The sequence below is a fragment of the Haliaeetus leucocephalus genome, unplaced genomic scaffold, assembly GCF_000737465.1.
Source record: "Haliaeetus leucocephalus isolate CR32 unplaced genomic scaffold, Haliaeetus_leucocephalus-4.0 Scaffold556, whole genome shotgun sequence".
Classification (NCBI taxonomy): domain Eukaryota; kingdom Metazoa; phylum Chordata; class Aves; order Accipitriformes; family Accipitridae; genus Haliaeetus; species Haliaeetus leucocephalus.
In genome coordinates this window covers 1,549,659-1,566,190 of record NW_010972992.1, presented here as the reverse complement: position 1 = coordinate 1,566,190, position 16,532 = coordinate 1,549,659, and the positions used below count along the sequence as shown (strand labels likewise).

Below are 16,532 nucleotides of genomic sequence, written 5' to 3'. Positions count from 1 at the left end.
GCCTCTCCCCCCCCCCCCCCCAATCTTAGCCGAATTTTTTTTCGCATACAAATAGGAGCATGCTCAACCCTGTCGGCCTACCAGAAGAGATTAAAAATATTCAGGTGGTCTCTACAGTGCAAAATTTATGTGGAGTTATTTAAAATCAACAAAGGCCAACTCACAGATTGTCAAATAAAGACAGAACAGCTACATTTAACCTCGTTCTTCCTGGTTTTTCAGCTGTCCCCAGCAGAGGCATCTCTCAACCCACTCAAAAACCCTAAATCCCATTCTAATTCAGTGATTCATCACTTGCTGGCAGACAAACTAAGCGGGGGGGGGAAAAGGAGATGAAGACAATGGTAGGGAAAGGTTTGCATTATGTAATGAAACTAAATTCACTTTTTTCTGCTTTCACTTCAGTTTGAACAGGCTGAGAAAGTCCCTGACAAAATACACTGCAGCATCCATGCGAGGTTTCAGGGAGCCTCTTTTTCCCATGATTGAAATTCTGGCAGTATTTTGCATCAGTTTATTTAGAATCATTAGGTTGGAAAAGACCTTTAAGATCATCAAGTTCAACATTAAGACACATAAAATAACAGTTATTCCTTTCCAACTGTAACTCATTGCTCCAGAAAGAATTTCATCACAAGAGAAATCTAAAATTAAAAAACAATCTCTAATTACTTTAGGAAACCCTTGCCCACTTGTCTTTAGAACTTTTAAATATAGCTATCACAATTACCGAAAGAAATAAATTTTCAGACTACTGTATATGCAACTTCTTACCATTGCTTTAATTCCACACTACAGGAATGACTATGTTCACCTAAATCCTGGTAAAAATAAAGTCACTTTGCATCTAAGCTGAACTTGCTTTTTAATTCCAGAGCAAGATCTATTTTACATTACAAGCTATAGGAAATTACTCATCTAACTAGTAAATCCTCCAGCATCCTTGACATCAGACAACCGAATAAGCACTCTTAAAAAATAAAGAAGGTGGCAAAAGGAAATGTCAGGTCATTTCTCTATAAATTTACACACACATACACATGCAGTGTTCACACTTTCACATTCTGGACATCACCTATAGGAAATCAAACACTTCTGCCAGGATTTTGTAAGTCAGTTTAAATCCCATCTCAACAAGGTACTTCACCACGTGCCCAGCTTTTAAAACCGAAACGTCCCGCTGCTCAGTGCCATGTGGTTCGGTACATCGCTGCAGTAAAGCTTTAAAAATAATCACTAACACATGGAACAGTAAGAAATGTGTCAAGCCATTTGACATTACAAAACTGAATAAAAAAAGCACAGAAAAAAATTTTTAGCCCATTAGAACACCTCGACAAGCAGCCTAGAAAAGATCTTTTTCTACTAAAAAAAAAGGGGGGGGGGGGGCCCTTCTAAGAGGTTGGGCAGGGCACAAACAAAATCTGGTTTGCTTCCTATGGGATCACACAGCTCCCATGCATATTCAGCTTCTTCCATGACACAGTACAGAAAATATGTTTGCTAACAGATCATTTGTGGTGCACATTCAAATCAACGAAACTCAGAAATTAAGGCTTCTGGTGGTGGGAAATTCAAGTATCGTTCTCGAGGTTTTTTGCTCTTTCAAGGTGATTAAAAAAACCCCGACGACCCTTTTCCATAACATGGGTAGGGAATGAGCAATCTCACATTAAGAAGACTTCAGAACACAAACTCTTCCTCAAATCCATGCAGGTGATGCCATCTGAGAAAGTGGCTCCCGCAGAAAGCATTCCACATCCACCAGAAAGCATCCATCCACTCAGCCTGGTGAGCAACTTCTGAGAGGCCACAAAATACACCAAATAATGCCCTGCTTCAGAGAATATGGTTTATTTTTAACGTGTTCTTTTTGGTCTTATCTTCTAAATTACTCCTTTGCAGCTTCCATTACATATCCCTTCCAAAGGCCTCCAAATATACATCTGAAGCAAAGCTTAGCTGCGATCCAATGCAACGAACACCAAACCTTTATGAAATAAAGGCTTTTTTCATTTTTTTTAAAACAATCTGCAGAGCATCTTTCCTCACAATACTGCCCAGGAAAATCATCTCCATTTAATGAAAGTCGTATTTACTTCACACAGCTCTTTGAAAACCACAAGGGACAAAGCCCAAACTTCTCCTTCGCCACCTTTCTGCTCATTTTTCACAGCACCTGAAGGATGGTGCCACACACAAAAATTCTCACAAGTGTGCAACACCCACGAGTTTCCACAGGCTCCAGCGTTTGTCCCCAAATGTTCACAGGAGCGTGGGTAAGAGACCCACCTCTCTAAGTGAACACAACTTGTTCTGCATTTTCCACCCTGCTAAGTTGAGAGAGAGACAGGATGAGACTTGAGTGACAAAGTTCTTCAAGACATACAATTTCAGCAGAAGTCAGTGTCATAAAGACCTTGATAATTTCACAGCGTCACAAAATCGGCCAATTCCACTTATAATAAAGCCATAAGAGGATCTCCAGTTTGCTAAAACCCCTGAAAAATACTACAGAAATTGCAAGAATTCTTTCTCAGACAATAACAAACTGTCCTTAGTTATTCCAGATAAATCCCACTCTAGAAATGAAAAATATATAGGGAATTTGGTAAATCAATCTGGGGATGACACAGCCCGAATTTACTGCTCGGGGTTTGGAGATGCAAATAAATTTCTGCCTGGTCTGGGTATGTCAAACCTGAATCTATTGCACTGTGAGTAGGAGCACCTTCCCAGTAAAAAGGGGGCGAGCTAGCTTTCGTTCACCACAGGGTACCAGGGGTTTATATATTTACATTGCTAAACTCAAAGTGTGTTACCAAATAAACAGAAAAGTCCACTTGTGCTTTAAAAGACTTCAAGGCCAGGTAGGATTTTGCTTTAGAAAGTAAAGATATGGTTAAATGTTTATTAATGTCTAACTCATTGCTTAGAAACATGTAAAACTCCTTTCTGATCCTTCAAAATGAAATATACTATCCACCAGATTCCATTACTTGCTCTATTAAATTTAAATTTACTGTATTAATAAGAAAAAAAAAAATCTTTATTTCCTTTTCCTCCCAGAGTATCATCTAGTTTTCCATTACTACAACTAGAAATTGCCAAGAAAATGAAATGCTAAGGCACAGCAGACACTGCTTATCTTCTGATTAAATCTTAAGACTTTGTTCCAGTGGGATCATATTTAGTTCTCTCAAATTCAGAACAGTATTTCATCCCGTCTCGACATCCCAACAACGACATTTTATAAATATTACGAGTTTCTTGGACTCCCTTCTATCCATGCTGCAACGAGCAAAGGAGCACCAGAAGAGAGATTTTTTTTCCTGCGTGGGATTTTTTTTTAAACCTTAAATGTAACCCAGCCTTCTTTCAATTCATCTTCTCTAGGGTTTTTTTGGAGACATCTGGAAGTCTCACCAATTTTTTTAAGCTGTAGCAAGTGTGAAAATCTTTGACAAAGGGTTGTCTTTAAAGTGTTAAGATCTTGTTGAGAGAGAGGTGTTAGAAATAATAAACAAGCCTTTAAAGCAGCCTAGAAGTTCTTTCAAATATTCTAAAGGCTGGGGAGCAGGTGGAGAGAGAGGCACCAAGACGGGACCTGGATTTCTAAATCCAGGAGGAGAAAACAGTAATTAAAAGTAAATAAAACTCTGCACAGTTCTTTAGACATCAGGGGGGGCGGGGAAATCAGAAGAGGAGAAACTAATTTCCTCACTTTCACTTCCGCACACTCTCCTCAGTGTTAGCCCATCTAATCCTCCCAGAAGGTCCAATGTTCAAGCAGGTAAGATTTTATGAGAATAATTACCTTGATTAGAGAGTTACCAGTAGTAAAATTCCATTCATAGTGATAATCAAATGCTGATTATTTATTTTACTGATGTACTTATTTACTTAATGAATATTTTCAGTTTTGGAAAAGAACTGGTATGCAAAGGAAACTTTTCCAATTCTGCAAACCCTTCTGAAGAGCAGAGCTCTTCACCAAACAGAGCATAAAAAATTTATGTGTACAATGGCAGCTTCTTGGTTTCCACTCTTAGGGTGAATTTGCTTTTAAAAAGCTAAGTATCTGAGAGGCATTTCAACATGAATTTTCAAATTATTAAAAGAAATCCAGTGATTAGCTCTAGCACCCTTTTTTTCCCCTGTATGTAGTTTATAAAGCCACACAAATATAGAACTATCGCTGCTATTACAGAACCAAGGACATGGGTGTATTGCTAGGAAATGCATACTTGGACTTACTGTTTTTTTTTAAATTCTTCCAAGTCTACGATTTTTGCTGCGAGGCAACAGGGGAAAAAATGGAAAGGCAACACATCAACCTTTTAAATGTTAGCGGTGACAGGGAATGAGAGGAGACTGAACGATACCACCCATCATTTCCCAAAGTATTTTAAAATGTGTCCTGTAAAAAGTAGTTGACCTTAAAATTTGCTTATTCCCTCACTTAAGCAAAGAGTTACCCCATTCTCCAAGCACGCAGGCAGCAGCCGGGGTGTACGTAGCAAGACCTCGTGTCCTCACATCCCTGCTTTGACTAGCTAGCGCCTTATAGATGCACCATGGAAAATAATTAACAACAGCAACAGCATTCCCCTTGGATCTGTTTTGTGCCAACTTAGCCTTTTTACATTTCACGCCGGTTTACTTCTACATCAATGAATAATGCTTTGCCATGAAACACCTTCTATTTTCACAGCCCGGGCTTACAGCTCCTCACCGTGCCTCGGAAAACGACCCGCAAAACCCATGGGACGGTCGCTTTGGGTTGGGCGAGAACGCCCAGTGACCTTACCTGTCGCTGCTGGTACTGCTGCTGCTGCTGATGGAGTCGCTGCTGGAAGATCTGCTCCTGGATCCGCTGCCGCTGGGGGAGCGGGTGGGTCTGGACGCCTGGCTGGCCAGCCTCTGCGGGGACTGGGTCCTGGACTGGGACGAATGTGGCGACCGACTCCTGCTGTGCTGGTAATTCCTCTCTGGCCTTCTGCCTCGTACCTCCCGTGTAATATCATCCCTGTAGATATCCCTGTGTACCACACTGGGCAATGTAAACTGCTCCCGGGCCCTAGGTTCGTAACGGGGGTCGTGAGCATCAAAACGGTTTGGACTTCGACTCCGAGAAGTATAATAGAGCCCGTGTTGTAAAGTCCGCTCTCGAGGATCTCTATAGTAATCCTGATCGTAATGTCTCGTCCGATCAAATCCTCCCGTCCCCCGCTCATGGTGTCCATAGGCACTATGTTCATAAGCACGCTCCCTGTTATCTGAAGCCCTGCGTTTAGGAAGGGGGAAAAATACTTCATCAGAAAGGGGCAAGCACAACTAAAAGCATATCATGCAAACATTCACATCAGCACTGAACTTATTTTTGCTACTGCTTCTCCACTAAACAGCAAAAACCTATCAAGCGAACACTGACAAACTTAACATTTTACTTGACTCCAAAGTTACATTCGTATACAACAAAGCTGAGCAATCATTTTGTTTTAATCACAATATCAGGCTTTCATGACCAGCATCTTGCCTGCACAGGAAAAAAATACTGCTTTCCAGTGCAGAAACTTCATTTAAGTTGTGTTTGGTTTTCTTCTTTTTCTTTTAAATTCAGTAAACAACAAAAACTTCATGTTTGTGGACATCATAATTAACTTCTTTTTTTTCCCCTCCATTTTTGCTAAAGAGCTTCAAAAATTTTTCTGGAATTTTGTAATTACTGGAGCTCTTCTAATTATCCTTCTGCAAAAATGGCATCACAAATTGGGCTGTAGCCATGAAAGCCTCCGTGCAAAGCATGACCCAGAGGTAAGAAGCTGCTTTCAAAAGGGGTAGCATAGCCCATAGAGAAGACCCAGAAAATTATGGGTTTTCTTGCTGCTGTTCTAAAGTATTTCATCCTCTTAGAGGGAATTTTGTTTTTATCAGACTGCTACACTTGATTCTCATCAAAGCTGCATACACTAAATAATGTCAGAATACTTAAAACTGCAAGGGTGCAGGCCCCTAGAAGACACTAAGACCCTACACAAGGAGTATAAATTAAAGTTTTCAGTAGATGTTTTTGTTTGTTGAGGCTGTTCTTGTTACTGCAATCACAGAATTTATATCTTCACAAGCACACTACTTTCAAGTAGCTATGGTCCATTTTGTTTCAGTATTTCAAACGTTTTGTATGTCAACTGAGGAAGGCTCTATGTTCTAAGACAGTTAGTGTGATCTCTCAAATAAAGAGATAGTAAAACTGACAGATAAAGTTAAAAGAACACTGCAAATAGTTTAGTAGTCTAATTTAGACAAGTACCAGGATGGTATGTCTAAGTTACGTCCACAAAATGAAAGATCAAGAATGATTTCATTGAATGTTTAAAAAATACTTGCAAAATTCTAAATATGTCAGGGTAGCCAAAGTTAATTTAAAAATTTAATTATCCATCTTATGAAGGACATTTCAACCTTTTTTTTTTTTTAAGCCTTCTCTCTCAGATTCTTCCTTCAGAATCAATTATTAGTCACTTAAATCCCCTGAATCCTAATAACCCAATTCTGCCTTGTGCTTCCTCCTCCTCCTCTCCTGCATCACAAGTCTGTCTTCTATTTAAAATGGCAGAAATACTTCAGGTATCTTTTATAAACTGAAAATGGGATTTGAATCTTTTTCGATTAGCATCTCAGGAAGTTCCTTCCATTCCTTCTCCAATGAATCACTAGATCCTTAATCCTCTAAATATATTCATCCTCTGTTGTTAAATTATAACTAATTTTCAAGCTTTCTACAGAGCTAGCTCATGTTTTGCCTGCATTTTTTCTCTCAAACTATATATAAGAAACTACCTAACCAGTGCAACAGAAATGTCATTAACTTATACGTCGGCTTGAAATTCATTGTTGCCTTTCTATTTTCATTATCTCTTGCTTGCAACAATGGCATTTTGAAAGATATTTCAGGATCTGGCACGGAAATGTGTCTCTCTCTTTTTCCCCCTTTTGAAGGACCAAGATCAACAATTTTATAAACGATTGCATTTAGCATCCTACAAAGTGTTAATCAGTGAAAGCTGATTTAATGAGGTAAGAGAAAAAGCAGTATTTTCTAGAGGGTTACTGCTATATAGCTGACATAAAAGAACAAAGTCCTTATCCATGAAAAGGACACAGAAGACAGACAGAGGAGCTAGCAGAGCTGAAAATCTAATGGCTACAGTGCTTTTTTGATTTATCTATTAGTACTAAGTACTACTGGAGTTAGTGGAAAGAGAGGGTTTGACTTGGGTTAGGAGAGGGGCTAATATACACAGGGCAGGACATACCAACCTTTTCCAAGTGTGGAAACACGACCTATATTCCCAATTAAATCTAGGGAGAGAATTGTGAACATAACTTCCCCAATTTTGGCCCCTCTTACAGGGGTAATCCACCTTCTTAATGGGCAAGGGTGTCAAATGATATTTTGGATGAACCAACAAGGAAAAAAAAAAATCTTAGTGACAAGACAAAAAAAAAAAATTCCACTGGAAGGAAGTAGTCCCAGACTGAAACCATAACTCTGAAACCCCCAGACTTCTTTCTTGAGACAGTAGGCACTTAAATAGATCCATTATTTTAATTTCCAGCCCTATGTCTGAATCAAGCAGCTGGTAGAAGATCACCCAATGCACGAGGGCACTCATCGCTGCTGGCCAGCAGGCATCCTCTAGCCGCCTTTGTAACCATCCAGCCCAGTCATTTTTCACTGGTGTATCCACAAACTGGTATTAGCACCACGTCCTTAAAACTAAAGTATGTTTAATGTGGAGTAGCAAAGAGCTTTTTAAGAGACTAGATAGTAATCCACTCCCCATGGCTATTGGCGTCTTGACTGTATACCATCCAATAAATTCAAGGCAGTAGTTCTTATCCCAGCATTAAAAAAAAAACACTATAATTTCCAAAATTTAGTAATGTCCATCATCTCTTTTTGCCAATACCATCAGAAAGAATAATCCCAATAACTTGGAAATGATGTAGATCCAAAATGGAAGCGTCACAAGCTGCCTTCGGTCTTCTCCATCCAAGCGTTATTTCCATGGCTAAGTGTTGTCTGTAGAATCCAAGGGGCTGCATCATTAAAGTCTACTAGAAATTTTGTGGTGACAATCCAATTAACATACCAACTGCGTACAGTGAGAACTGAGAACTAGGCATCAAGCTTTCACAGAATTTTAGGTTCTAGTATTCCGAAGATACTCCATAGAGAACTTCACCACATGTTGTAGAGTTAAGATAGCTCCATCTGGCAGCAGGGATACATCCGAGCAAGGCCTTAATATTATCCAAGAAATGGAATCATTACTTCTAGAAAAGAGTAACTCCAATATCGATGCTGGCCAAAGGAAATCTTCCATCTTAAAACCACCTTATTTCAAGTGTAGATATCCAACCAGCTGCAGAAAACATCCTCTATGGATCCACAAGGTACCAGCCACTGGGATAGAAATCACTTCCGTTTCCAACCCAAAATAGGAAACATAGATAATTCCCAAAATTTTAAATCCATCTGGGGGCCCTAGATACGAGTTTGTGTTTCTCACCATATCAAATACAAAATACCTGCCTAGAGAAACCTTGGAACTTACCCATCAAGTCTCCGCTCATAACGTCCTTCCCGTGCATGAAGCGATGGTGGGGGGCCGTAAGTGGGCCCCCCCCCACCTCCTCTGAACCCAGAAACCTCTCTACTACGAGATGCTATGGAAACTGTATCATCCAATCCCCGAGCAGCACTGGGAATGGTTCCTGGTTCATTATAATCCGTCCGTAGGTCTCTATCTCCCATTTTGTTGACAGAGTTGTGTGCCTTCTGCGCACTTTTGATGTCCACAAAATCCACAAATGCTGCCACTCCACCTTCCGACCCCCTCTTAGGGAGTATTTTGACACTTTCAACACGTCCATATCTGGAAGAAAGGCAAAGCAGAGCACATATATTAGTGCTGGTAGAAAAAGACCGCATGTAACAACATTGCCTCCTGCAAAATCAACATCAGTTTCACACAGTTCGCCCTTCCCATATGGCAGGAAAATCAACCTCAAAGCATGGTAGAGGTTGGAAGACCTTTTTTTCAAGAAGAGGGAAAAGCCATTTGTGGAGGGGAAAAAGCCATTTAAACTTTCTATCATTATATTTAAAACTCCTCTCTTTTGGTTAGCCTACCATGAGATTGCCCTTTTTGTAATAACAGCAACAGCAGCTGAAGAAATAGAAAGGTATTCGCAATTAGAGCAGCCCTTCTCATTTTCAATCTGATGAACAAGACATAATTAAAACAAAACTGTGTCACAATAAGTAAAAATAAAGACATCCCAACAATTTTCTTAAGAAAAAAATGACCTTGACACAGCAATTCCACTACTCCGATCTATATTTAATCCATTCAGCACTAAAACAAGAGTCTTCGTTCTGATCCTTGTTCCTGATCTCAAACCCATTTATTTACAACAGGCTCGCAGGACACTTTTGAAATGTGGCTGACACAGGCACCCCCGGAGTGGGGTGCTTCTGGGGTTCAACTTTACATCCCCTGCCATGGACCAAGCCGCACAACAGGCATGCTGAGGAAAGCTGATGGGAACGTGACGCCACCCTACTTAATGTATGTAAAGTAATTGCAACACAGGCACTTACGGATGAGTAAATGTCTACGTAAAAAAAAAAAATCAAACATGTTTGTGTCCACAAGAAAACATGATGTAAAAATTTTTTTAAATAACTTGCATCAACTGATAGCAGAAAGGATAAAATGGGAAATATGAACATAGCAACGTTTTAAAACAGCCAAGAACTGCAGGTCGCATTTTGGTTGCTCATTCCTCTCAGCCAAGAGATTTTGAGCAAAACAGGTAAGGGCTTTTAACTGCAGTTGTTAATCCACAACAAAAAGAGGTAAAGCATATTTTTGAATGCACTGACAAATGGGAAAGGGACACACAAATTAAAAAACTAATCAAGAAATCTTTGTAAACTCTATGAAGAACGATTGCAAAAAATTTTCCATTCGCAAAGGCAGCACAATGCTGAACAGATCTTAAACAAGAAAAGCTGTTTTCAGCTATACACGTAGGAAAAAGCTAATACAACTGCCTGTCTGAGGAGCAAATGCTGTCAGAACCTGCATCTGACTGTTTTACGCATGGCTTTCCATACACCTTAAAATTCCATTATTGCTGTTGGATGACTAATCCTCAAATACAATTTGAAAACCTGCCTCACTGGCTGCTGGCTTCTCACTCCAACCTGACCTACTACACTTTATACATAGTCAGGTTTGGATTTAGATCTCATTTTCTCTCATTTATACTCCACCGAATACAGCGCACTGTCCATTAAGGAATATGCATGCAAACAAGAGCATCTTTCAAGTCAAGAAGTGCTTTGTTAGGCATAAAATGGCAACGTCGCATATGGCGTGCATTCTTGCATCTAAACTGTCCAAACCAGAGCTTGCCACCTTTGTACTCATGGGTACAGCACGGTGACGTTAACTCTCTGGAGTTTCCTAACCTGTGATACCAAACTGATGCAATGGTTATTTTTTATTCTAATTAAAAGCTGCAAGAGGCAAATAATGGCAAATGGTACTGCAGGAAAGACACTTCTGGAAGTCTGCACTCTTCCGAAGCTGGATATGGTTATCTTGCCTCAAAGGCAAGATTTAGAAAGACCAGAAGAGTAGAAGATATGGTTAATAAAATCTGTGCAAGGAAGAAAATGGCCTAATTGGATGGGGCACATGTAAAGAGAGAAGAAACAGGAAAGGAAGAAGGGGGAAGGAAACCACGAAAGAGCCTATTTGAAAAAATGTTCATGCCATGAATGAATGCGACAAAAAATATGAAAAATAATTAGGTATCCTAGTTAGCATCACCCTTTAACAGGCGTTTCAGTGCCAGTTCTCTACAGACAACAAAGGAAAGAGGTGATAGGACAGAGTGCTCTAACTCTCATACCCATTGAGTTTTTCTTCTAAATAATGTAGTTACAGAAGTGACTGGTTAGAACATGTACTCTCCTTTTGCTCACTGTTTACACATTCAGTTTCTGGCAACAACAAGCACATACTTTGTCTACAATCTTCGGGGGGGGGGGGGGAAAGGAATCAAACAATTACTAAAAAAAACTAAAATCCCAATTGACCTTCTGACTGCAGTCACCACAGCCTACTTTGTATGAAGTGCTGCCTGCCAGTTACATCAGAAATGGGCTCTGAAAGACTTCCCGCTCACCATCCTGACAATTATTTCCTAATTCTGAAATCATAACACGTATGTGTTATTGGAACACACGCGCAGACAGACCTCAATTATTTTTCTTTTGCTGCAGAAGATCCAGAAATGTGTTAAAATGTTCAAATATTCAAGCTAATGCTGCCCAGAAAGCGCAGAAGATACAGAACATCGACATAATATCCCCACCATGTACCAACAAATTACCCAGCAAATGCACAACTCTTGCAGATGGAGCTTAATTTTTATATTGGGAAAAGCGTACCTTGGTTGCCATTACTTAAAAAATTATTTAGTTTTTTTTTTCTGAATAAGAAATGGATGGGGGAGGCTACTACTGTATTCCACTGCAGCCATGCTCCTAAATCACCCCACTCGGAAACGGCGCGTTTTAATCCGTCGGTTATCCAGATACATAAATATACGCTGCGCTTTGGTGCCCTGCACCGTACCCTTGACGAGCACCGAGGATAATCTGTGACAATCGTCTTTGCTGAAAGCGAGGGAGGCAGACGGGGGGAGGAGAAAGGGAGCAGAAGTGGGGGGATGAAAGAAAACCGAGGAGAGAGCCCTGAGTATTCAAGGACAGCTGCTGGAAGAGGAAGGTTTGCATTTTCCTTGCCCCAACGTGGTCCTGTGATTACACACATCCTTCGGTCCCCCACCGTGAAGATTAATCTGTCTAGTGATCCGACCCAGCCCCACCCGTTGGCGTCTCTCCGAGCTGCTCCCGTCTTGGCAGATGCTGCTGGGAGGAGGACCGCATCGAGGGGAGAGGAGGGGAGATCTGCAGTGCTGCATCACCAGACGGGTTTACTGCAGCAGAATAATACATTACAAGAAAAAAAAAAAAAAAAGAAAAAAAAAGATGCTTTCTGGAGGGCCAGGCGAAGAGAGGCGGCAATAATGCCATTTCATTACGCAGATCACAAGGCAAGATGGAGGCGAACACGCTCCAAGGAGCAACCTTTGTCCAGATGCCGAGGGCTGGGAAGAGGGGACAAAAGACAAGGGGAGGCATCGCCACGACCTTTGGTAACGTTCGCAGAGCGGCTCCTCTCAACCTTCACCTCGTATCTTTATACCTGTGCGTCAGCCTTTTCCAAGAAGGCTGTGTTTCACAATCACTGGCAGACCGAACAGAAAACAAAGAGGCGTGTTCGCTCAGCTTGGAATCCGCAGGCCCTAACAAAAACAAGGCTTTTTAGCGCCTCTTCCCGTCTGCAACTCATGCCGATTAATCATTAGCTCCATATTGTAATGAAGGCGGCCGAGGCCATATTTTTGGAGGGGTTTACAGTTCAACCCGAAGCAGAGGAGACAAGGACGTGCGAGAGCTGTTATGTCACTGAGCCCCTCCACCAGCACAGCACGATCGCAGCACCCAGCTGTAAACAGAAATCTAGTGGCCTTTTCAGAAAAAAAAGTTGCTCGATAATCACTGCTTGAACAAAGCCACACTAATCCAGCTTTTCAGACAAAGAAAAGGAATTCATAATTTAAGCATTATCGGTTTATTCACTGTAGATCAAAGCACCTCTATATTCAAACAGCTGAAATGTCTCTGGGCTCTTGGCATGGCTCCTCAGCATGTTTCTCTCGCTCTCCAGCCCTTCCTCCTCCCCAGCTCTTCCTCCCGTACCAGCAGTCAGCGCGGCCGGGTTGGGAAACGCAGTCTCCGCCAATGCAAGGCCAGGCTGGTTCCTCCTCCCCAGGGGCGACGTGTCACCCAAACACAGCCGAAGTCATCCCTCACTCTACAACTTTCCCTACACGGGGGTATTCCCACCCTCAGCACCGTTGCCTTTCCATTTCTAATTAACCATTTCTTCTTGGGTGATTACTCCAAACATTCATTTTTCTGCCCAGTCTCTGCTATTCTCAAGCAAAAGAATTTTAAACAAAGGATGGACTATGAGAAAGCCAGCCAGGAAATGTTTAGTAAGCAAATGTTACCATTTAGCCACAATATTTTATAAACTGATTAGGATCTTTATAGAATGATATATACATGATGGGAAAAGGTAGGTCGAAATCAGGGAGATTTGCTTTTTGCATTTAAATCATATTTAAATCATATTACCGCCCTATTTCTCATGTTAAGCTCCCCTCGAGCTTCTGAAGACCTCTTATCCCAACCATTTTCATTACTGCAGAATTCTGCAGGTCAGCTACATCCCGGTGTAAAAAACTTCACCATATTTTTATTCAGAAGCTGGCACAACACTATGCTCCAGATACTTTTAAATGCAAGACACATTGCAAGATCAAAAATAACCCAGGAGTTTTTCATGCTTGTTTCTGCACCGCTCATTAAGAGCATAATTTGACAAGACCTCCTGATACAGCAGGACATCTGAATATTTTGGATTCACTTGGATTCACTTTGACTAAAGCCAGATATCTTTTAGCCATCTGAAAAGCATGGGTGATTTTTTCCGTGCCACGCTCAAACTCCTTCCTCCTCCATTATTATATAAACCAGGCAAGCCCCAGCCTGCATTATTCAGTAAAACGCTCGCACAGCTTGAAGCTTTTCTTGGCCAATCGCATTCCTCTTGCTTTGTTGTTATTTCATAACAAAATAATGTGACCTGAAATAATACTTAACCAGATGTCTGCACCTCTTCTCCTTATTCATAACTCCAAATGAGTCCAAATATCCCATGCTAGGGGCTACTCTGGTCCTGTACAAAGCAGATCTGCTCCAGATAGAGGGAAATGCAAGATGTGCAAATACTAAAGCTGCCATAAAGAAGGTTGCCATCGCCCGCTCCGCAGGGAGTTTTTAGCCAGGCTGCTGAACTCCATTAACATCAGTCTCCTGCTACCACGGACATTCATTTCACAGTCTAAGAACTTGGCCCACTGCAACAGCACATGCGGCTACTTCCCACCCATGTAATACGCAAAATAACACGCCAGAAGAGCAGCAAAACCCACTGCACTGCAGTCTTACCAGCAGCAGCAGGACACCAAGCCATGGTGACACCTACCCTGAAGAAATCCTGCTCTGAGTTAAGCATCAGCTTCTAGTATCACCAACTCACGCCATGAACTGCACAGTGAGCGTCTCCCTCCCACACCACCACCAAAAGCAGTGTTTAATATTCACCGCTGTAAAAGCTCCAGCAACACAAAGGGACTTGTGTCTTTACACAGGCATTTGTAAAGAATAAGGCACTGTAATTGATCACAATGACGGTGTTAATATAATAAAAAAATATACCATATAATAGTTGTAACATGCTTGGCCTAAGAAAATTACATACCACCACGTTCCATGCTTCATATTCATTACAGCCACATACTTTACTTGCCACAAAAACTATTTTCATACTTCTAAATATTTTTAGAAAGGGAATTTCATATCAAGAGTGGTCTGAGACAGTATTTCACCACCTTCAGACCTGAGCAGCACAAGTCTTTGGTATTACACTCTGCTTCAAGTAATGCAGAGTATCAGTTCAGAATCTGACAATATCATCATGTGCCTAGCACGGAAGGAAGACTTGAGAACTTACAAATATACAAGAATAAAGGAATCTAAACAAAAAGCACTCAAAAATGCACAGACTGCATTGTTGGGTTTGGGTCCTATCATAAATACAGTAACTGATCTATACCAGACAGCAAAACCAAAGACAGACCAAAAAGAAGCATGTGCACAGGGGTGGGTTGAAAATAACGCAAGTTAATTGAAATGTATCTTGATAGAAAGAACAAGCAGAATTCCAGAGTCCTGGAAAACTACACTGAAAATCAACTTCAACAAATGTGGGGAACTGTCACCCCATGAGCCACAATCACTTGTCTCTGTAGGACTGTCACTCACCCCCAGAGAATTTGTCAAACGATATCTCAAATGCTTAACGACAAATATGGCAACGTACACACGGCTGCTGGCCTTCGCTAGCAGCTGCGCTTAAGGGAGGTCAAAAGCAGTATTTACTATGCACAACTCAATGCAACGTCTCATCACTGAGGGCCTGATCCAAAGCTGGCTGAAGGCAGGCACCTTCATTCCCAAGGGCACCAGAGCACGCTCTGCAAGGGAGCTAGCGCACCAGAACGCTCAGGACATCAGAAATCCCTCACATCAATGCATAGGCCTTTCAGTTATATCTTGAAAATTGAAAACTGGCTATTCAGGATTGTGGTGAAAATACTGCAAGTATTTCTCTAATATACATAGACGCACGAGCCCCTTTGAAAAGCCCGACAGCACCATTTTGTAACACTCCTCCAAACACCTGATCTTCCCCCAATTTTCTCAAGAAATAGGTTTAAGTGACAAAACCCACTGGGACGAGGGTACCAGCACAAAGGCTGCCAGCAATGTATGGAGCACTTCCAGCAGCCTTGAGAGGAGATTCAATGTATGGTATTGGCTCTCCTTATCTCCAGCTGCTACACTGCGTTAAAGACAGCTAAAAATAAAACCAATTAAATGCCTCTCTAGTTCTACCTTTCTCGGCACAAAATCATAGAATCATTCGGGTTGGAAAAGACCTTTGAGTCCAACCGTTAACCTAACACTGCCAAGTCCACCACTAAACCATGTCCCTAAGCACCACATCTACATGTCCCCCCTCCAGGGATGGTGACTCAACAAATTCCCTGGGCAGCCTGTTCCAGTGCTTGACAACCCTTTCGGTGAAGAAATTTTTCCTAATATCCAATGTAAACCTCCCCTGGGGCAACCTGAGGCCACCCCTCTTGTCCTATTGCTTGTTACTTGGGAGTAGAGACCGACACCCACCTCACTACAACCTTCTTTCAGGTAGTTGTAGAGAGTGATAAGGTCTCCCCTCAGCCTCCTTTTCTCCAGGCTAAACATCCCCAGTTCCCTCAGCCACTCCTCGTAAGACTTGTGCTCTAGACCCTTCACCAGCTTCGTTGCTCTTCTTTGGACATACTCCAGCACCTCAATGTCTGTCTTGTAGTGAGGGGCCCAAAACTGCATTTCGAGGTGCGGCCTCACCAGTGCCAAGTACAGGGGAACAATCACTGCTCTAGTCCTGCTGGCCACATTATTTCTGATACAAGCCAGGATGCTGTTGGCCTTCCTGGCCACACGGACAGCTCACCCTCAGCCGGCTGTCAACCAGCAACCCAAGGTTCTTTTCCACCAGGCAGCTTTCCAGCCACTCTGCCCCAAGCCTGTAGCGTTGCATGGAGTTGTTGTGACCCAAGTGCAGGACCCAGCACTGAGCCTTGCTGAATCTCACACAGTTGGCCTCAGCCCATCAATCCAGCCC

At 41.8% G+C, this 16,532-nt stretch overlaps 1 protein-coding gene across 15 annotated transcripts in view; it reads right to left on the bottom strand.

Annotated features, from left to right (window-relative positions):
• The window catches only part of SPEN (spen family transcriptional repressor), an 82,370-nt gene that overhangs the window by 39,462 nt on the left and 26,376 nt on the right, over positions 1-16,532 (bottom strand). For all 15 annotated transcript variants that reach the window (XM_010577215.1, XM_010577226.1, XM_010577216.1 and 12 more), the window contains 2 exons: positions 8,625-8,945; positions 4,811-5,287 (listed from right to left, as the gene is read on the bottom strand). In XM_010577215.1, the coding sequence (XP_010575517.1) occupies positions 4,811-5,287; positions 8,625-8,824 (677 nt within the window). In that variant the 5' untranslated portion in view covers positions 8,825-8,945. The remainder of the gene's footprint in view (positions 1-4,810; positions 5,288-8,624; positions 8,946-16,532) is intronic.